Genomic DNA, 21,657 nt, shown 5'->3' on the forward strand with positions numbered 1-21,657 from the left:
TCAGACACTGGAGAATCCACACGCTTCATCCAAAAACATCAACTCAGGGAAGAGAAAATGAAGTCTTCCCTGTCCAGGCACTCACAGAGCTTGGGGCCTTGGGAAATTCCCACCAGGTGCCTCAAGAGGAGGTGGAAGCTCTGACAGCATCCTCATGCTCAGCCTGAGGCCGGATGCCATCCTGGCCTCTTGGGCAGGATCCTGGTCAGGGTCACATCTTTAACATGGTGAAGCTTGCTCCCCTGTGGAAACTCACCTGGGTGCTGCTCCCAAACACCCATCTCATCCTCCCTAAGCAGAGTCTCCTCCAAGCAGAGAAGGAGGGAAAAAAGAGGATTAAAGAGAGAAGCGCAGTAGGCAGAGGACCACCTCCCTCATCACACTGGTGACTACTATCTCCCACTGCCTGGGGTGGGGAGCCAAGCCCTGGTAGGCTGGGCTGGGGGGGCCTGGAGACAGGCTGGAACTGGTCCTCCCTTTCCTAGAAATCACCAAAACCCAGGATGGAAAGGATCAGTCCATCTTCCCCCACCAGAGGCTGCTGCTTTTACCTGTTCTCCAGAGCCAGGTGATGCTGGAGAGCACAGTAAATTTACCACATTCATTAAATGCACCCGTTGTTTCATCACTCACTTCAGCCTGGCAGCATTTTAAATCACCAACAGGCAAAGTAATGCAAACAACTGTCACTTTATTGTTGTTTCCAGCCGTACCGCAAAAGGCACACAACAGACTTCATTGGTACAAAATGATTTCACTGCGGGGTTTTTCTATAGCTTTCCCTGTGTTTCCCTTTTGCAACACAGTCACTGGCTCTCCCATCGCCCTGACGGGAAGATCCTTTCACAGAAAGGACTATTTCGTTCGTGCAGACAGATAGCTCATTACTGCAGGGGCAGTCAGGCACTGCCACCCCATTCCCAGCAGGACCCTGCAGACACCCTGGCCACCTGTGGAATAAATGGCACCTCTATGTCCCCCCCACTGCTCCCTGGCACAGCCCCACTCCCATTTTCCCAGGGGTGAGCTCCATTGCTGCCCTCCTTAACACCCCAAACCCTGCTTTCTTCCAGGTTCAGCTATGAGATAACGGGGCAGAAGAAATGGAGAAGCCCTGATTTAGCTGCTTCCCCACCACCTCCAGTGCTTTCTGAACATCACTGGGCATTTCTTTACATGATTTACCCTTTTTGTCTCTCCAGCTATGTTTCTGCAGAACAGTGGGTGAGTGTCCCATGGAGGGCACCCCCGACTTGCTGGTGGAGGGATACCAGCAGGACCCCCCCACCCGGGTGCTGCAGCCCCACTGCCTCACAGGGGCTGGTAGAGGGGAAAAGAAGAGGCTGGGGATGAATTTAGGGTATTTTCCTGACCATACCAGCCCATGCATGGCAGACACACGCCACCCAGCAACCACAAACCTGGCTGTGGACAAGGGTCTGGAGTGGAGCTGCTGCTACCAAATGCAAGCATCCCACTCTGAGATGTGGTACCCACAAATGAGGCTTTTTGGGTGTTTTCTGGGGTCCCCCCAAAACTAGAACGAAGCACATAGGCCTGAGCCCCTTATGCAGCATCCCTCCAGCTGCCCTGGGCAGCTTTAGGGGGGATAAAAAACATCTTTTGGGGACACCATCTTCCTGCTTGCTTTGCCAGCATTTGGCTGTCTATTATTTCCAATAATATCCCTTGTGCTGGGTGAGATCAAGTGCTGGGATCAGGACACGCTGGGATCGTGCCACGGTCCCATAGTACAGGGCCACAGCAGTGCCTGAAGCTCTCCCCTACCAGCTCCCTCCTCACAGTAACACTGAGGGGTTTTGCACTGTGCCAACAGCCACGCTCTGTTTCTTTTGGTATCAGTTCTCCCTTCTTGGCTCTCTCTCCCAACATTTTTTATAAAAATAAGATTGTCCTTATTTATAAAATAGTATTTTTTTTTCTTTTAAGAAAAATTTCCAGTTACAAAAGGTGGTATATCAAAATATGGCAAAACTTTGGCTGTCAGTCACTAAACTCTAATTAAAAATATTGACTAAAAAGACACTGTGCTGTATTAGCTGCTGTAATGCTTCACCCTCCGGTACTGATGGTAAGTATTACATCTGGGCAGGCTGGCTTCCCTTGGACACACTCAGAAGCCGCCCTTGGGTTTTTCTAGCACATCACCATCACTCTTTAGCAGAACTATTTGAACTGTAAGAAACTTAAAGATGCATGAAAAGCCTTGGTAAAATACAACAGAGACTGCACCAGGAAGAGCCACAATTACAACGCGGTTGCATACATATTCTTCTCAAGACGAAAGTCTATTTTCTCACTTAGTGCTTAGAAAAAAATACGATTATTTATATGGTTCATTAAAGAAGAGAGGCAGATCCTTTGTATAAAAGGTATTTTAGGGCAGAAGTAAAATGCAAATGGGTCTATAAGATCCAGACATATATAAACATACATACCTTGATATATTTATATATGTAATCTCTATATATTCAAAGTCTGGGATGCATTATTGCAATATTCTTACAGGTGACCTATTCTTTTCTATCATCCTTTGCTTTTGGCTTTCTTGGATGGGTATTTTTGGGTTGTTGGTTTTTTTTTTCTCAGAGAAAAGAAGAACAAAAATGAAGCTGCAAATGGCTTTGAGAGCTCCCAGCCATCCTGCTGGGAAAGCTCTGGCCTCACCTCCAGCACGTGGTTTTTGGAAGAACTGGGCTGATGCTCTGGTTGATGCTGCTGGCCATGCCTTCCTCCACAGCTCATCAATCCCCGGCTGGTTATTGCTTAATTCTTCCTCCCTATACTGGCCTTTAGGGTATTTACATTTCTTTGGCTTGACCTGAACACAACAGTCTGGCACTTTCTCTCCAGCGTCGGCTGCCACCAAGCCACTGCCAGAGCCACCGGCAGCACTGAGGATGGGGGCAAGGAGGAGAAAAGGCCACCTCGCCACAAGGCAGTGAGAAAACACAGGCTGGCTTCTGTGAGCTCAAACAAGTCGTGCTTCTCCCAGTTGAAATAAAACAACTTGTGTTTGGCACAGACTCATCCGGAGGAGAAAGGATGCTGGGGGACCGCCGGTGGGACTCTGCCATGCCCAGGGACTCCATCCCCCCCACTGCTGTGGTGTTCGCCGAGTTTCCACGGCCTTGGTTTGCAGGGAGAGGTGTGGGGTGAGGGAAAGGCGACACTGACAGCCTGGATGCAGGGCAGGGAGCCCCAGCCTCCCTTAGGGGGAGGGCAGCTGGTCCTGCCCCCTGTGGTGCTCAGACAACGAACTCAGGGACTTCATCATGGGTGAGATCCAATGAGAAGTATTTGCTGGTTCTTTTGACAGGGAAGGTCTCCTGGATGTTGATGCACTGCTGGGCCAAGCAGCCATTGCAGTAGAGCCCTTCCTCCTCCAGCCCATGGGCACAGCCGAAGGTGTAGCTCTGGGCTGTGTCCTGGCAGAGGTTGGCCAGTTGTAAGAAGTCCTTTTGGTAGAGACGAATGTCGTCCAGGCTCAGGCTGTGCCGGTCGGTTGATGTCTTCGGTTTCCTGCACGTTGTCTGGGCAAAGCAGAGAGGAGGCTCAGAACCCCATGGGGAGCCAAAGGGGTCAGGGAAACCCAAGACCCCAGTGCCAGCAGGGCTTCAGGTCTCTCCTAAGCCTCACCAGCACCACGTACCTGGGGTAAGGAGTCAGTGCTCTGTCCCCGCAGCTTCACCACTGTCTCTGAGGAGCTGGAGGTGGAGGAGCTGATCTCTTTCACAATAAGCCCTGCACAGAGGAGATAGGAGGATGTGAAGGTTGTTTCAAGGCTTCTCAGCTCTCTTGGGATCTGTGCCTGCTGCCCATGCAGGCTTGGACCTTGCTTTGTGAGGGCAAAAGCACCCTCAGCTTCATGGGAAGCATTCACCCCAACAGCTCCACTTGTAACCAATGTTATCTACAAAGCATCCCAAATTTGCAAGAAAATGACATACAAAGCTGTCCCCAGGGATCTTGGCACCCCATGAGACCTCCCAGTAGCTCCCAGCACAGAACTGGAAATGCAGGCAACTCTCTGAGCACAGCTCTGGAGAAACCAGGCTCATACTTGTGATAATGCAGGGATGTGAAAGGTAACAGGAAGGGATTCTATAGGTGCATTGCAAAGAAAAGACAGACTAGGGACAATGTAGTCCCCCTCTGGAAGCTATTGGGAGAACTAGCTACACAGGATTTGGAGAAGGCTGAGGTTCTGAATGACTTCTTTGCCTCCGTCTTCATTGGCAAAGGCTCTGACCGCACCATCCAAATCTTGGAAGGCAGACACAGGGACTGTGAGAATGAAGACTTGGGCCCACTGTAGGAGAGGATCTGGTTTGAGACCATCTTAAGAACCTGAACTTGCACAAGTCCATGGGACCTGATGAAATCCAACCGCGGGTCCTGAGTGAGTTGCTAAGCCGCTGACCATCATATTCGAAAAATCATGGCAGTCAGGTGAAGTTCCTGATGACTGAAAAAAGGGAAATACAACCCCCATTTTGAAGAAGGGGAAACTGGATGACCCAGGGAATTACAGAGCAGTCAGTCTCACCTCTGTGCCTGGCAAAATCTTGGAGCAGATTCTCCTGGAAGGCATGCTAAGGCACATGAAAACCAATAAGGTGCTTGGTGACAGCCAGCATGGCTTCACTAAGGGGAAATCCTGCCTGACCTATTTGGTGGCCTTCTATGATGGGGCTGCAGAACTGATGGACAGGGGTAGAGCAGCTGATATCATCTACCTGGACTTGTGTAAAGCGTTCGACACTGTCCCACACGACATCCTTGTCTCTAAATTGGAGAGACATCAATTTGATGAATCGGCCACTTGGTGGATAAAGAACTGGCTGGATGGCCACACACAAAGAGTTGTGGTCAATGGCTCAATGTCCAGCTGGAGACCAGTAACGAGCAGTGTCCCTCAGGGATCGGTGTTGGGACCGGTCTTGTTCAACAGCTTCGTCGCTGACATGGACAGTGGGATTGAGTGCGCCCTCAGCAAGTTTGCCGATGACACCAAGCTGTGTGGTTCGGTTGATCCGCTGGAGGGAAGGAATGCCATCCAGAGGGACCTTGACACGCTTGTGAGGTGGGCTGATGCCAACCTCAATGAAGTTTAACCATGACAAGTGCAAGGTCCCAGACCTGGGTCGGAGCAACCCCAGACACAGCTACAGGTTGGGCAGAGAAGAGATTCAGAACAGCCCTGCGGAGAAGGACTTGGGGGTGCTGGTCGATGAGAAAATGAACATGAGCCAGCAGTGTGCGCTCGCAGGCCAGAAAGCCAGCCATATCCTGGGCTGCATCAAAAGGAGTGTGACCAGCAGGTCGAAGGAGGTGAGACCTCCTCTCTCTCTCAGGAGATCTCACTTGGAGTATTGTGTGCAGTTCTGGTGTCCTCAACATAAAAAGAACATGGAACTGTTGGAACAAGTCCAGAGGAGGGCCACGAGGATGATCAGGGGACTGGAGCACCTCCCGTATGAAGATAGGCTAAGAAAGTTGGGGCTGTTCAGCCTGGAGAAGAGAAGGCTGCGTGGAGACCTCATAGCAGCCTTCCAGTATCTGAAGGGGGCCTACAGGGATGCTGGAGAAGGATTCTTCATTAGGGGCTGTAGTGATAGGACAAGGGGTAATGGATTAAAACTTAAACAGGGGAAGTTTAGATTGGATATAAGGAGGAAATTCTTTACTGTCAGGGTGTTGAGGCCCTGAGGCCCAGGGAAGTTGTGAATGCTCCATCCCTGGCGGTGTTCAAAGCCAGGCTGGACAGAGCCTTGGGTGACATGGTTTAATGTGAGGTGTTCCTGCCCATGGCAGGGGGTTTGGAACTGAGTGATCTTAAGGCCCTTTCCAACCCTAACTATTCTATGATTCTATAACAGTGCTCATGCTCATGGGAACAAGTGAGCAGTTGTCATAAAAACGAGTGCAGGTCAGCAATTGAGAACATCAATGAAATTATGTCCATCACCTGTGGGCAGCTCCTGCCATCTCCAAATAACCCATCGAGCCTGGGCACACACTCCTGTGCCATGGGGCAGCAGCATGGAGCATCAGTCCTGCTGCAAGTCAAACCTGCACCTTTGCCAGGAAACCCCTTCTTTCTGTAGTTTCACCAAGTTTATCCCATCTTGCCTTCAACCCGTGGGGTAAGTGGCTTTACCCGGTGTCCCACCAGGATGGCTTGGGCTGATTTCCTCTGCTGAACACCAAAGGTGTGACTTGCATTGCAGGATTGGAAATAAAAGCGGACATCGCCTTACCTGAGTGGCCATTGAACTTGCGCGACAGTAGCATGTCCTCCGTGATGTAGACGCACATGTCAGGGCTCACCTCCATCTCACCAGCCTGCTCCAGCTCCCGGGGGTCATCCACCAGCATCTCGATTTCTGCAGGCAAGGATGAGATGGGACAAGTCACTGATGCGCACCTCCCAAGCACCCTCCAACCCCAGTTACCTGGTGAGACCCAAGCTGGAAAGCCCTCACTCAGCTGGTGTCTCACCATCATCCTGGGAGTCCTCCTCCAGCCGGTCCTTCCCACCGCTCTCCACCCCAGAGGTGTGGGAGCTGCCATGGCTGGTCATGGAGCTGCAGGTCTTCAGCTTGCGGTGGGCACTGCCACCCGAGAAGCCATCCTCGGGCCCCATCTCCCTGGGCTTGGGGTCGGTCTCGATGCCCGAGGTGTGGGAGCTGCTGTGGCTGGCAGTGGAGTGCCGGGACAGGCGCTTGTGCCGCACGCTGCCGGCACTGCTGCCACTGGCCCGCGAGCGCTTCTCCAGCTGCTCCATGTCCAGGTCGAGGGTGTCGCTGATGTACGACTCACGGTACTGCTTCTTCTCTGCGAGGCCAGTGACACGCTGTCAGCATGTGGCAGCCTGCACCACAACCCCCTGGAGCACCCTGCTCCCCAAGGGCACTGTCACCCAAGCCCAGGAGGGCAGCCAGCCCTGTCCTGGTGGCACCTGGGGATGGTGGGGATGGTGGGGAGCCTCAGACTTGCTGTGCTCTGTGCTGTGCTATGGCTTCAAAGTAGGAGGAGGAGAAAGAGGAATAACAGGAGAAGGAGGAAGAGGAAGAAGAGGAGGAGAAAGAAAATGAGCAGGAGGTGAAGAAATAAGAGGAAAATGAGGATGAAGATGAGGAGGAGGATGAAGAAGATGAGGAGGACAAGAAGCAAGATGAGGACAAGGAGAAGGAAGAAGAAGAGGAAGAGGGGAAAAGGAAGATGAGGGGTGGAAAAAAGAGGAAGAGGATCTCATGCTTGCTCAAGGGGTTTCTGAGCTTGGAAATGAGACATGGGGCACTGGGAAGTGCTGCATTGAGGCATTGGAAGGAACTGGGCCATCAGGGACCACAGCAGTGCCTGAGGGTCTTTGGGCATCCCTCCATCCAGGAGAGGCTGGTCAGGGCCAGGGCATGCTGATGCACAGTCAAGGGGGACAACGTGGGGACAGCCACCCCATGACCTGTCCCCAGCCATGGGGCTGGCACAAGGACGTCATACAGGCAGGGGCCTGGTGCTGGTGGGATTCATGCCCCAGGGGCACCTACCCTCGTTCTCCTCCAGCTTGCGGACCTGGCGCAGCACAGGCTGCAGGTTCATGTAGAGCCGGTGGCTGCTGCTGAGCAGCTGCAGGAGGTGTCGGGAGCGCAGCGGGCAGCCCGTGTAGTAGATGAGCTTCCTGGCCGAGGGCAGCCCGTCCGGCAGGATCTCAAACTTCTTGCCCTGTGTGGGAGAGGGAGGACGTCAGCCCCAGAGAGGAAGGTACTCCTGCTGCAGCCCACCTATCAACCCCTTCACCCGCACTGCAATCATCGTGCTTGAGGTGTTGTGACAAGAGCCCATGCCCAAATCAGAGCCCAGGAGCGACACGGGCAGAGATGCTCTGCCTGGGGATGGTGGCACTCACCACAAACACCAGTTTTCCCACATTTGTCCAGGGGAAGTCATAGAGCAGCTGCTTTTCTTCATCCAAGTTCTGCAACAGGAGAAGAGGCGGGCCCAGCTGAGGATGCTGGCAGGGACTGCCCATGCAGGGAGGGGGCCGTGCCATTGCCCTCCCTCAGCTGCCTACCTGGAAGATCTGGATGCCCCGTGTCGTCAGCCCCAGTGTCAGGGAGGCCTCAACCTCCCTTTTGTCCTAAAGGAGGAAAAATACATCATTTGCAGCATGAAGTGCAGAAATCTGCTCCCCGCCCTCCAACCAAGGTATCCTCCTGTAATCCCCCCACCTCCCATCCAGCAGCAACAGCCACATGTGGTAGGTGCCACATTAATCATAGAAACATTTAGGTCAGAAAAGACCTTTAAGATCATCAAGTCCAACTGTTTAATTAATGATGCACACACACTGCCTGGTCACAACCTCTCACAAGTTCCCAGTCTCAACCCCCAAGCAGCTGCCACGCCACCTTAAGGCTCTAGAAAAGCAGTTTAACCTCAGAAAACTTGGAAGGACCTTCAGAAACACAGCTGGGGCACCTTTATGTTTGAGTCCAATGTGCTCCTACACCAGCACGCTGTGCTCTCCTGGAGGGTTCTTCTCTTTAACTTAAGGATGCTATAGAATGGTTTGTGAAGCACTAGCTCCCAGCACCCAGCAAACAAATCGCCCTGTTCCCAGGAGAAAACTCCAGCACATATTTCTTAAGGAGGAGATACCAAAAAATAAGATCCCAGAAACCCCAGAGCTACTTCCCCACACCCTGGCCACCTCTCGCCTCTCCATAACTGGTAGAAAATGGCAGGATGATATAAAGCTGCATCTCCCTGCCTCTGGGAGCGAAGCACTGCCCTCAAGCTGCCCTGCTCCAGCCAGTGAGTCCCAACTCAAATGCAGGTCTTCCCAAAATACCTTAGAAGTGGTTTGGCAGTTGCTCCTTTCAGTAAAAAGCAGCCCTGAACCCAGTCCCCAGCCTGAGCTCATGGCTGGGGCTCACCTTGTACAACCTGTAGTAGTGCACAGCCACATCATCCAGCCGGACAGCCTCCTTGATGTACTTGAGGTGCGCTTCGGAGGCCGTCAGAGCAAACTGATCTTTGTGCATGTTTGGGACGTGCTTTAGGATATAGTCCTTGCCCCTCTTTGCAACCACCTGTTTGGAGGAGAAAGGGAGCTTGTCCAGGGGAGCTGCTTGGGGCTGGATGCCAGCCCTGGCACTCCTGAACAGCGGCAATCTCAAGGGGAAAGGGAAACTGGAGCAGTACGCTTTACTATAGAGACCTGCAAGCTAAAATAAAACAGATACAGCAGCCAACAACCTCTAGTCAACCGGAGTTCCCACTGGGAAATGTGTATTTCCCAGTGTGCCTGGCCCATGGAGCTCACACCACTGGTGACACCCATGCCAGGGCAGGGAGAGCCATGCATGGACATTGTACATGTTCCCCATGGGAACATAGCCCTGGGGCCATCACTCCTCACTGACATGTGTGAAAAAGAGAGAAGCTGGAAGATTTGGAGGCAAACCCCAGAAATCACATAAAAGTGAGCAGTGGTGGCTAGGACTTCATGAACTTTCCCCTTGCCAGCATCCGCAGGTAGCCCCAGCTGTAGGGAACCACAGAGGAGGTTCAGCTGTTTCGGGTCCCAGGGCACATCCCACACAGCTGTGAAGCTCTTCACCACTCCTCTCTAACTAGTCTGGTAACAAACAGACTTGGTTTTGGGTACCCTTCAGAGGCTGGCACCGTGTCCTTGCTATGGGGTCCCAGATGGGAGCTGTCTGCCATTACTGTGCCATACAGAACAGGACCACTCTCTACTCCTCTCTTGTGCAAAATCATTGGGATGGCATTGCCCCAGCACCCAGCTCTGCCTGATGGTTGGAGGTAATGTGAGGCTGCCTGTCACACTGTGCTCTGCCTCAGTTTCCCTCCAGGACTACCCCAAGAGCTGCCTACACTGTGGCTGCTGCAATGGAGGACACCAGTTCCTACAGGGCTGTACCTGGTGATGGCGGGATGATGCCATGATGGTACATAGCACACAGGGAAGCCCTTGTGAGCATCCCTGCAGTGCATAGGGAAATCCCCAGCAGTGGAATGAGCTGCCCAAGCCACCACAGCAACCCCAACCCTGCTTGCCCACAGCTATTTGCAGCCCCACAGTTGTCACATGTTATTAATAACTGGGACTAAGCCAGAGACAGGGAAGCAGCAGGAACGCTGGCGGCCTGGGAAGCCTCTGAGCAGCCCAGCATCAGCAGCCTCACGGGGATTCACATGAGCTCAGAGTGGGGACCCCATCACAGCTCGCTTACCCAGGCAGGGAAATAGGCTTCAGGCTCGAAGTACTTCCCACAGTGCTTGTTGCGCTTGAAGTCACCCAGGTCGGCTTGGAGGGCGAAGGCAGTGAGCAGGAAATAGGCTTCCTCCCGCAGCACACACTGCGAGTGCAGCACTTGCTTCCGCAGGTGCCAGTAGTAGTAGTAGCGTGCAGTCCGGTCACTGTGGGGACAGCAGACGATAGAGGAGAGGGGAGCCAGCAGGACACCCACTCATGACCAAGACCAGGAGGTGGGAGACAACTCTGGCACCTTCTTCCCGGTGGGAAGATCTTACAGAGGGAGCAGGGCTGGCTGCTCCCTTTCCCCCACTCATTAAAGCCGGATCCTATTAGGTGGTGCAAAATCACAGCTACGTTGCTGTGCTCAAATTTCCAGCCAGTGCCTCCTGCAGCTGAAAAACCCCTCAAAAAGCATCCCCACGGGGCTGCAGATGCCACTGTGTCCCCAAGCGCCCAAGACCCTGAAAATCGTTTTTTTCCCCAAAACAGGACCTGAAGCTCCCACCTGGCCACAGGCTCACGTGTGAATTAAAATCAGGCTGTGCCCTAAGTACGATGTCCCCAGCCCCTCAAAAGGCTCCACCATGGCTGGCTGGGAGCAGTGTCCCCATGTGCCCCCACATAGTGGGTGGCAGGAGCAGCCGCTCGGTACCCTGCCACAAACAGCTCCAGCTTTTGGGATGCCAGCAGCATCCCATGGCATCCTGAGGCTCTGAGCCAGGGGTACCTCTGGGTGCCCCCCCCCACCCAGCAGCTCTCCCCACCAAGCCTGGGGGGTGCCCCCGACGGTGGGATAGGTGGGTGCACCCTACCTGATCAGCCTGCCGTTTTCCACGTAGTACTGCACTCGGAAGTGGATAATCATCGGAGGGCCAAACTGGTCGATCCCCTGGAAGAAGGAGATTTTCAGGGCTCCTGTGCAGACCCCAGCATCACGCCCCTGCCCCTTGCCTCTGCTCGCCCAGGGCCAGGTCCCTCATGGCCACCCCTTTGCCGCCCCAAAAAAAGCCACAGGGAGGAGTTCATTAGCTAACACTGCTCGTACTTTTCCCCTGAATTAGAGTTTAAACCCTTTTTTGTCTCCCAGTGTGCTGAAGCACAAAGCAGATTTGGATTTAAAGAAGCAGGAGGCTGGGTTTGAGACCCCCAGGGGGGTGCAGCCCCCAACTGCTGCTGCTGACCCTCTTCCAGCCCTCCCAGCCCGTCACCCACCAGCCCTATTCTCAGTGCCAGCACAGGAGCCTTCACACCAACCCAGTCAGCACATTGCCTTGAAATAATTAAAAGGTGCTTTGAGGGGAAAAACCCAAACACTTGATTTTAGAAACCAGAAGAGGGGGCAGCTTAGAATTCCTGCTGAAGTGTAAGGAAGTAAGGGAGGAAAAACTCACAGCTCCAGGGTGGGGAGCCTGGAGGACGCGTCCCCAGCGGGGGGCACACAGTGGCACTTGCAGTGACAGCCATCACTCACTTTGCACGCCCGTCCCCCCACCCGTGCAGGCTAACAGCCAAGTGCCCCCTCCCACCCTTCGGCTGCATTCCCATCTCCTGGAAGTGACCTGCGACGGGGACAGAGGTGGCCTTACTGCCGTCAGCTCTCCATGCAAGACCTCACCGCTGACCTTGCTGGCCTCCTTCTTCCACTCCTTAGGGCAGTACTTGTAGAGTTTCTGGGCCAGGTCCATGTACACGTGCTCATTGTCTGAGTGGGACAGAGCTGGCATCAGCATCCCCACTGTGCCCCCTGCATCCCGCCAAGCCCTGCCCTCTCCCATCAGTGGGTGATGTGGGGGGTCCATAGCCTCCCTGTCACTTAATAAGGAGCCACCAAAGGGTTGTGTAAATTTGCATCCACATTTGGACAAACACACACCCCTTACCCAGGGGCATCGTGCCATGATGAGCCGTGATGGCATTGGGCTGGACTGGCCATGGGCACTGGACCCATGGTATAAGCCCCTGACTTACTCTGGATGACGCTGAGCCCAAAGAGGTGACAGTCCTTCAGCCTCAGGAGATCACACACCTGCACCAGCAATTCGTGGCACAAAATCTTCACCTGCAAAAACCCACACAGTCCCTGCTGCGTCTGTGGCTGAGCCAGGCAGGCACCAAACCCGCCGCAGCATCCTCAAGCAGGAGCAGGAGAGTGACGGGTTGGGCTGTGGGGCTCATTTTTCCATGGGGCCAAATGGAAGTCCCCAAAAGCCGGTTCCCATCCTGGGGTGCAGGACCAGAGCTCTCCCAGTGATGGAACGCACAGGGCAGATGCATGGGGCAGCCTGAGAGCAGCGGCAGGTGGTGGAGACCTCACTGCAACCAGCCTGGGAGATGGCTTTGGGGCAGAAAATAGAATATTGGTGATCAATTAAAAAAAAATTAAACCTGGGAATTTCATATTTCATACTACATCCAAATCAGAGCCAAACCCCTCCTGTTCCTTCACTGGGGTATGAGAGGCTGAACTGCCATCTGCAGTGGGCATGTGGGGTGAGGACTGAGGGAGGAGAGACTGCCTGCTCCGCATCATGCCCCCCGGTGGGATGGCATGCAGCAGGTCACCTGTCCAAAATCACAGCTCTGCCAGCAGCACATCGAGTCGAGAAGAAGCAGGAGAGCATAAAACGCAGCCACAGCTTTCAGGGGGAATAACTCGTGTGCATTTCTCTGGAAGGGCAAGAGCAGGCAGGCTCCGAATTGAAACCAGAAGCAAACCCAGAGCTTGCAAATGCACAGAGCTGCAAGCCCCCAGGTGTGATGAAAACGTCAGTGCTCAGGGTTACCCTGGTCCTTGTGCTGCCTTACATTGATGATGATGTTGAGGGAGTCGTCGTTGGGAAGGAAGATGCAAACGCTGCGGCGGTCCTGCATGACTCTGTTGTTGTGGAAGGTCAGTTTGTTCATCGTGCTCCAGGCTTGGGGCGGGCAGTGGGCACCTCACCAGCGGGCCGGGGTGGCCTCGGTCCCCGCGGGCGCCATCCCTGCAGGTGAGATGGGGGGGCTGAGCCCTGTGCATGGCACCCGCAGCTTCCCACATCCCGAGGCAGGCACCCTTCCCACCCATCACCATGACCCTCTGGGATCGGGGTGTCCCCCAAAACCTCCGCATGCACCCCACCACGGCCACCCTGTATCCCAACCCTGGCGCCACGGTTAGGGCAGCTGAGCCCAAAACCCCTGACCCAGCAGATTTATTCTCCCGGCTCAAATTCAGAAAAACCTCAGAAAAGGCTTTCCTGGCATAATTATAAAAACCAGAAGTCTATCTGCTGGGAACAAACCCGGCTCTGCCGGAGAGGAGCAGTGTGGCGGCGCGGGAGGTTTTGCTGCCAGCAGCAGAAAGGCAAGGGGCCGCTGCCGGGTCTCACAGCAGGACCCTGTGTCCCCTCCAGCACCAGTCCCCTCAGCTGCAGCTCTTTAGGGGGTTAAATCCAACAACCCAAGCACTAACAGTGATTTGAATATGGGAATCGCTGTCTCATGCCATTTCCCAGCGTTTGCCTAAATCTGTCCCGGGGCTGAGGGGGTGAAGCTGTCCTAGCACTAACCTCAGCCAATTCTTATTTTCAAGGGCAAATATTCCTTAAGCACTTTTTACCCCATTACTGTTCCCAGGGACAGACACACACATGACACCAGGAGCAAGGATTTTTAAACTCTAAACTAGTTCACCTTTTTCCTAACCCATAGATTTATGCTGGCACCAAGGACAGTATGGTGTCTCCCTCTCCACCAAATATTTGCTTTGGTCTAAATGAAAATGCCTTTGGCTTCCAAAACAGTTTAACTTGCATATTTGTACAGCAGGGAAAAACGTGCCCTGAGGTGACTTTTTGTTTGGTAATTACTGGGGTTTTGCAGAAGTTGGGAAATCCAGATGTGATGCTCTCTTGCTGTGCCACTCTGGGTTTGCACCACTGACTCCTTGCACAGCTGTGCAGAGTAGCCGTGCATTGCACCCATGTGTCATGGCCATCTGTGCATTGCATCTGTGCATGATGGCCCAGCACTGAATACATGCAGTGGCCATGCTTCACAGCTGTGCATTGCATCTGCACTTCATGGTCATATATTGTATCAGTGCCTTGCATCCAAGCATGATGGCTATGCACTGCATCCATACACCACAGACGTGCATCAGGACCACATGTTGCATCTACACACTGCATCTACACATTGCTGCTGTGCATTGCACCATGCATCATGGATGTGTATTGCATCCATGCACTATGGCCATGTATTCCATCTCTGCACTACATCCATGCATCATGGCCACGCACTGCACTCATGTAGCAGTGCATCATGACCATGCACTGCAGCCATGCATTGTGGCTGTGCCTTGAAGCTGTGCATTGCATCTATGCATTGTGGCCACATACTGCATCCATGCATAGCATTCATGCGTTGCATCCATTTATCGTGGCTGTGCCCAGGCGCGACTGATCCCAACTGGGAGCAAACAGTGCAGCAGATGGGTTGGTTTCAAGGTTCATTAAAAATCACAGCGGTGAACAAAACGGGGCTGAAGGTATTTGGCAAACATCCTGGCCCCAGCCGGGCGCCCAGCACCTCTCGTGCACCGACACGGGGCTGGGCGTGAAGCAACCTGCATGGGCCATGGCAGGGAGAGCTCAAAGCAGCCATGCCCCGGAGCACCCTCCAGCACCCTCCTCCCACAGGAAGTCTCTTGCAGCCCCAGTGGGTGCAGAGGTCTCTTGCAGCCCCAATGGGTGCAGGACAGCATCTTCGCACCAGCCCCATGGGCTCAGGACTACAGCCAGAAGCACAGCCCACCCATATTTATTGGTAAACCCCTCCCCAGGAGGCTATTCTCTGCTGCCAGCACCACAGCATCCTCCCTGCACACCTGGGGCCTTGTAGCATCCCTGCAACAGGAACGAGCAGCCGTTTGGGAATGGGTGCCTCCTCCACCACTGCCTCTGCACCAAGCTCTGCTCATAGTGGGATCCCTGAGGAGAACACCTTCTTAAGAGTACACTGAAATGGAACCAAGTCTTCGGGATGCTGCCAAGAACACCAGTGTCACATCCCATCACCTCGCTGCCTCCAAACTGCCTTTAAAAGCCAGGCAGAAGCTGGCCATCAGGCCACACTGTGCAGCTTGTGCATCCCTCGGGAGAGCTTCCACACTGTTCTTGGCATCCCCAGGGCTGCTCATCCCCATGCCAGTCAATACATTTACTCCTCCTCCTGCAAAATGAATTGGTCCCTGAGCATCAGGGATTAAAACACATGAGCTGGCATCAGCAGAGCATGGGCACCATGCAGCTTGGTGGGGACAGCACTGCCAGAGCCAAAGAAAACATTCCCTCAGCAGCAGCTCTGCAGGACCCTACCTCAAAAAGCAAGTGAAACACATGAGGGAAAGAACCATGTATTTTGTTATCTGTAGAGAAAATGCTGCTGAATGAGAACACCCCATGAGATGACCACATAGGGTATCACGGGAGGACAGCAGCTTTGTGAGACCCCTCAGCTCCAGGAGCATCCCCTGGGGCTCTGCCAGCCCTCTGTGAGCTGGGGCTGTGGCAGATTCAGTAAGTGGGCACACAAAGCCCCTTGCAGGGCGATGTGCCTCCAGCAGCCTCGGCCAGACGCCGCCAAATTCTTTCCGAGCATCTGCTGCTCATTCCTACAATGTCAGCTTTGAGTCGCTGGGACCCCGCGCCGCTGCCCTCAGCAAGTCGCTCCAGCGCCATCAAAAAGCACACACATATCCGGTTGCGAGCTGGAAAGACCCTGGATTGCAGGGAGAGCCCCCCTGGAACGCCACGCTGGGGTGGTGCCACAGGTCCCACCACAGCCAGAGTGAGAACCTCCACCCTGGGCAGCTTTGCAAAGGGTTTTCCATCCAGAGAGCAAAGTTGACTGGAGAAAACACACAGAGTGAGGACTTGGGCACAGATCAGGCTCAGCAGTGCCCAGAGATCCAGGTCTTCCAACTGCATTTCCCCTGCTACAGGGAAAACACATTAAGATTCCATAGGAAGGCACTGCAAATGCCTTATGTGCTGTGTAACTCCAGGACAACGCAGAGAAAATCCCTCGATCCACCGTGGTTTGCAGCCCAGCCTGCTGGAATAACATCTCCCTCCCTTGTACTTTTGCCATGGAATAAACCCTGTTGCAAAGCTCTGCTGTAAAGAAAACATCATGCAATAGACCTGTGGGCCTGGAAAAGCAGCTTGGGCTGTCACTGCTGACTCGGCGGGGGATTTATTCAGCAAAGGGTCCTGCAAACACGGCCGAGGGCAGGCAGGGGCTGGGCCCAGTCCAGACGGAGGTGCTGGAGCAGCGTGCCAGGCTCCCTCATAGGAAATATCAATTTGGATGCAATTCCAGGGTTGGGGATTTCACATTGCTTGAACTTGTCAGCTGAGGTGGGGTTTTCTTCCAAAGAAGCAAGTACGCAGCTTCTGTGCCTGCAAAGCCAGGCTGGTTTGCATGTGCAGTATATCTTCCCCCCTCCACATATTTAATCACATCTAAAAGAAGCATCTGAGTCTCTGAGCCTGTGGATTTGGGTCAGGTTTGTACCGCCGTGGTACCCACCAGACCACCACAGTGCCAACCACTCAATGCAGCCACACGATCCCCAGCCTCCAGCAGAGCCAGCCCTTTTCTCTGTCACCCAAATTCACCTCCCTTGCCAAAATAAATAAAATAATAAATTAAAATTAAAATTAATTAAAATAAATAAAAAATTCTGCCCCATGGGGTCTCTAGCCCATTACTAGGTTTTTGTTCCAGCCCCCCCCAAAGTCACAATAGGGGTGAGAGAAGGGATTCCGCATGGGACCCACACGTAGGCACAGGCCATCTGCAGCAAGAGGCTGCCCAAAGTGCAGAGCAAGATGGGAAGATGAATTCACAGGGCAGGAATTTCTTGTTTTTAAGTGTTTAGAGTCGGTTTTACCCCACATCACAGGGCGCAGGTATGCATGAGCTGTTATTACAAGTTTTAAGGCCGTCACTTAATGCAGCTTCTACTAACCCAAAAGCTAGATTAATTCCTGCTTGCGGTTGCCCCGTAATTAAAATTGTCTCCAATTCTTCATGAACTCAACAGTTTCCTCCTAATGAAGAGAGGCAGATGAAAGAGACCTTCACTGGGAAAAAGGACTCGGTTATAAATATTACATTACTTCATCCGCCACAAAAACTATTTGGATGCTGGAAACTCAGCCTGGGCAGCCGGGGGCCAGCCCCAGCAGATGCCCCAAAGTGCTGGAGGTATCCAAAAACCCTCTGCAAGGAGGGTTCCCCCAGGAGCTCGCCTGTCTCCACCTCTGCAACACTCCTTCTTCTCCCCCCTCCTCCTCTTCCTCCCCTTTGGCTGCTGCAATGGGACCACAGCAACAGGATGAGTGGGTGCTGGGGACACCCGAGGGACAGCCACAAAAGGCCAAGCCAAGTGCATCATCCCCAAACTGGGATAATGGCCCCTCTGTCCTCTCCTGTTTGTGCTGCAGCTGCAATCACAGCCAGCACTGCAGACAAGCCCTGTGGGACATCACATCAGCACATGGGGAAACATGGGCTGAGCCACGGCAGCTCGGGAAACCGCTCCCCCAGCCCATCCTTCTGCCGTGCACTGAGCAGGATCCAGCCTGGAAGTGCTGATTTTCCATCCGCCTGTGACCTACAGCAGAGCCATCACAGGCCTCTTCGCTCCCTTACTTTGGTGCACTAAAATATAAATAAAGCCGCCCGGCCTCCGCGAGGATGCATACAGAAATGGATTTCGCCTGGCACAGGCTCCAGTGAGGGAGGGACAGTGCCTGCTCTTCCTCTTCACTCTTCTGCTACGGAACCAGCCCCTTCCATTTCATTTCCTTCTGGCAAACTTTGCCCGAGCCTTCAGGATTATAGTATTACCTGCTTGGAGCATCCATGGCATCAAGACTGGGTTGGGGAGGGATTGTTTCTCCCCCATCTAGGTCCAGATCCTGTCCCCACCACGTTCCCCAGGACTTTATGAACTGTCCCCAAGCTGCACCAGTAACACACCCAAACCTCCCAGAGCTCAGGTGTCACTCCTGGGACTGCAGGCTTCTCTCTGAAGGATGCATGTGAAGTATTGCCCTTGCTCGCCTCTCCTTGGGCAAGTTGCAGCCCACACTACAAGCAGCATCCATAAATCCTGGGCAATCTAGCCCTCAGCCTTGGCTGCAGGGTCCCGGGACCACCAATCAGCTTAAGAGCCAGTGTCACCATCCTGCGTGCTTGAGTTTCCAAACCATGGACCTCCCTATTTAATAACCCCCACCCAAGATGCTCTGACCCTGGGCTTTCCTTTCCCAGGGGAAAGCACTTTTGGGGAGCTCCATCCCTGACGCCCCGCTCCCAGGCCCATTCCCATACATGGGCTCAGTGCCCAAACCCATTCCCACTCTGGGGAACACTCAATGCTTTGTGCACACAGAGAGGGGTTAAGAAAAAGGATGCAAAGCGCTCTGCACCGAGCTAAGAGCCCGAAAACCAGCTCCGGTTTATGCCAAACGGCACATAACCACGCCTGGACCATCCAGAGCCCTGCAGCATCCTCGCCTCCAGCTCCAGATCCCACAAAACCAAACCAAAACCAAGCCACTTTCTTTTTTAACCCTGAAGCGGGCAGAGGGGGATTTGTCCTCCCCCGGCACTGCTGCTCTCTGGTGCTCTGGCTGGGAGAGCCCACAGCCACGCCGAAGCCTCCATAAACTTCCCTTTCCCCCAGCAGCAAGGGGGAAAAAGCTTTTCTGTTGTTGTTTGAGCAATATCCTAAGCCTGCTTTTTCCAGACAAGGCCAAAAAAAAGCATAAAACTCAATTAAGAAGCAGGCAGATATTTTAACCACCGCCATCATTTGTATACTCCATCTGGAGTCCAAAGGCTGCCTCTTTTTTTTTTAGCAGGAGCGAGCTGACATCATCTTAATTTGAAATTCACATTTATTTTTACATCTGGTCTGAATTAATCTTTTTCAGCGTCCTGACTTTCATGTAATGGAATAATTGCTTACAGACTTGGGGTTTAAAGAGCCTGAATAAACCCAGTTTAAAAAAAGAAATGCCTCTACAAAACGATAGTAAAAAGGCAGTACCTATAACCAAACCCCAACGTGCCTTCGGGACTGGGAGTTTTAAACGAAACAACATTGCTTTCAAGCAAGGAACTGGAGAGGGCAAGCAAGCCCCATGGAAAAACACCGACACAAACCAGCCCGGGAATTAGGCAGAGTGGCAAAGCTCCGCACGCCCATCTCCATCAGTGCCATGCTGAAGCATCACTGGGAAAGCAGAGTTTGGCTTAGAGATAAAAACATCCTCATGACCAGAAATGCATCAGCCACGAGCAGGAAAAAGCTGATTCAGGACTGCAACGACAGCAAAGGTGGTGGGGGCAGGGGGCACGCGGGGCCGGGCACTGCCCTACTCCCACGTGCAAGTCAAAGGACGTGGGAACACCACGCATGGTCCTGGGAAACCTCAGCCCTGATTTCCTTGCTGCCACGAGGGCACGATGTCAGTTAAAGCCCAAAGTGGGTTTATCCTCACCACTTCCAGAACCTGGCAGGGACTCACATCCCCAGTGGGACACTCAGAGAAGACCATTAGTGGCACCCCGAGCCACAGCACCCCCATGACTGACCCATTGGTGAGTGGGGCCCATGGACTACGGGGTCCCACAGGTGACTGTGACTCAGAAACAGGAGGATCCATGGGTGAGAAGATCCATGGGTGAGGGGAACAACAGATGACAGGACCCATGGGTGAGGGGCCCTATGGGCAAGAGGACCCACAGAAAAGAGGTCTCACACAAAAAGAGGACCCACAGGTGAGGAACCCCACTGGTAAATGTGGCCCGTGGGTGAGTGTGACCCATGACCAAGGGGTATCACAGGCAAGGGGATGTGTCGGTGAGTGTGACCCAGGGGTGGAGAGCCCTGCAGGCAAGGGGACCCATGGGCAAGTGAGGAAATCCCAGGAGCTAGGGGACCTGTGGGTGAGTATGACTTGTGGGCAAGTGTTGTCCACAGGCAAAAGGACCCATGGGCAAGGCAACCATGGGCGAGTGTAACCCATGGGCAAGGGGACCCACTGGTGAGTGTAACCCATGAGTCAGAGGACCTGTGGATGAAGGGACACACAGGCAAGTGTCAACAAGGGGATCCATGGATGAGTATGACCAAGGGGTGAGGGGTCCCATGGGTGACAAGATGCTTGGGGAAGTGTGACCCATAAGCAAAGGATCCCAGGGACAAGGAGATCTCTGAGTGAGGAGGTCCCAGGGGCAAGGGGACCCATGGGTAAGCACAGCCCAGGGGCAAGACGTCCCATGGGCGACAGGACGCTTGGGTGAGTGTGAACCATGCGCAAGGGGTCCCTGGGGTGAGGCGTCCCGCAAACGAGGGGACCCGTGGAAGAGCGAGACCCCGGGGCAAGCAGAGACCGCGGGCGAGGGTCTGGCGGAGCCGGGGCCGTGCAGGGGCAGCGGCGGATGGGGTCGGGGGCAGCCCGGCCGCTATGCGTTCTCCTTCACCTCCCCGCGGGCGGCGGGCGGAGGAAATGACTCGCATTCCTGCAGCCGGAGCCTCTCGCACTTCGGCTCCAACTCATCCCCCAAGCGCAACAAGCAGCCGCGCCGGCCCCACGGCACCCCACGCCGGGCCCACCCGCGGCAGCACGGGGGGGGCGCGCCGGGACGCGGTAGCCCCGCCGAGCCGACCCGGGCCGAGTTAACCGAGCCGGGCCGGGCTAAGCCGGGCCGAGAGCGCGGTGCGGGGCGCGGGTCACGCACCTACCTGCGGCTTCGGGGACCGCGCTGCCTGCCGAGCCGAGCCGAGCCGAGCCGAGCCCAACCGAGCCCCGCCGAGCCGAGCCGAGCCGAGTCGCGCCGAGCCAAGCCTAGCGGAGCCGTACAGCCCAGCCCGCAGCCGCCCCCGCCCCTTCCCGGGCCGCACCGCCCCGAGCGCACCGGCACCGCCTCCCGCCTCAGCGCGGTCCCCGGGACAGCGAGGGGGAACCGGGCGGCCCCGGCGAGGGGACACAGCAGCCCCGCAGGACCCAACGCCTGTCCCCGGGAGGGGACCCGAGCGTTTGCCCTGGAGGGGGTGGCGGTAGTCAGGCACACGCACCCCACCTCCGGCCCCGGGGGGCCCGCGTTCTCGTCGGGGAACATTGCTCGGAAGAGACCAGAGCATCCCCTGGGGAGAGCACCGGCCGCGGGTACCTGAGCATTTCCAAGGGGGGACCCGAGCTCCCCCAGAGAACTTACCCACCCAGACATACCCGGAGAGAGGAGCTGAGCATCCTCCTGGGGCAACCTGGGTATCTCCCAGA

General features: G+C 54.5%; 1 protein-coding gene across 4 annotated transcripts; it reads right to left on the reverse strand.

Annotated features, from left to right (window-relative positions):
- Positions 1–671: 671 nt before the first annotated feature.
- Positions 672–21,267, reverse strand: FRMD6 (FERM domain containing 6). Of its 4 annotated transcripts, XM_061369172.1 has the most exons (15): positions 21,120–21,267; positions 15,180–15,282; positions 13,118–13,293; positions 12,281–12,371; positions 11,872–12,014; positions 11,125–11,201; positions 10,287–10,473; positions 8,964–9,119; positions 8,099–8,164; positions 7,934–8,002; positions 7,575–7,749; positions 6,526–6,861; positions 6,285–6,410; positions 3,674–3,765; positions 672–3,554 (listed from the first exon to the last, which is right to left on the reverse strand). In XM_061369172.1, exons 3-15 carry the CDS (start codon positions 13,214–13,216, stop codon positions 3,270–3,272), a joined length of 1,902 nt encoding a protein of 633 aa, XP_061225156.1. In that variant the 5' UTR covers positions 13,217–13,293; positions 15,180–15,282; positions 21,120–21,267; the 3' UTR covers positions 672–3,269. The 4 variants fall into 4 exon arrangements, with proteins under 4 accessions (XP_061225156.1, XP_061225158.1, XP_061225155.1 ...); XM_061369174.1 differs by lacking the exon at positions 15,180–15,282 and having other exon boundaries at positions 11,935–12,014; positions 21,120–21,266; XM_061369171.1 differs by lacking the exon at positions 15,180–15,282 and having other exon boundaries at positions 21,120–21,266.
- Positions 21,268–21,657: the final 390 nt, after the last annotated feature.

The sequence above is a fragment of the Neopsephotus bourkii genome, unplaced genomic scaffold (assembly GCF_033783945.1).
Source record: "Neopsephotus bourkii isolate Nb327-2 ecotype Australia unplaced genomic scaffold, CSIRO-AGI_Nbou_v1 NB_1477, whole genome shotgun sequence".
NCBI lineage: Eukaryota > Metazoa > Chordata > Aves > Psittaciformes > Psittacidae > Neopsephotus > Neopsephotus bourkii.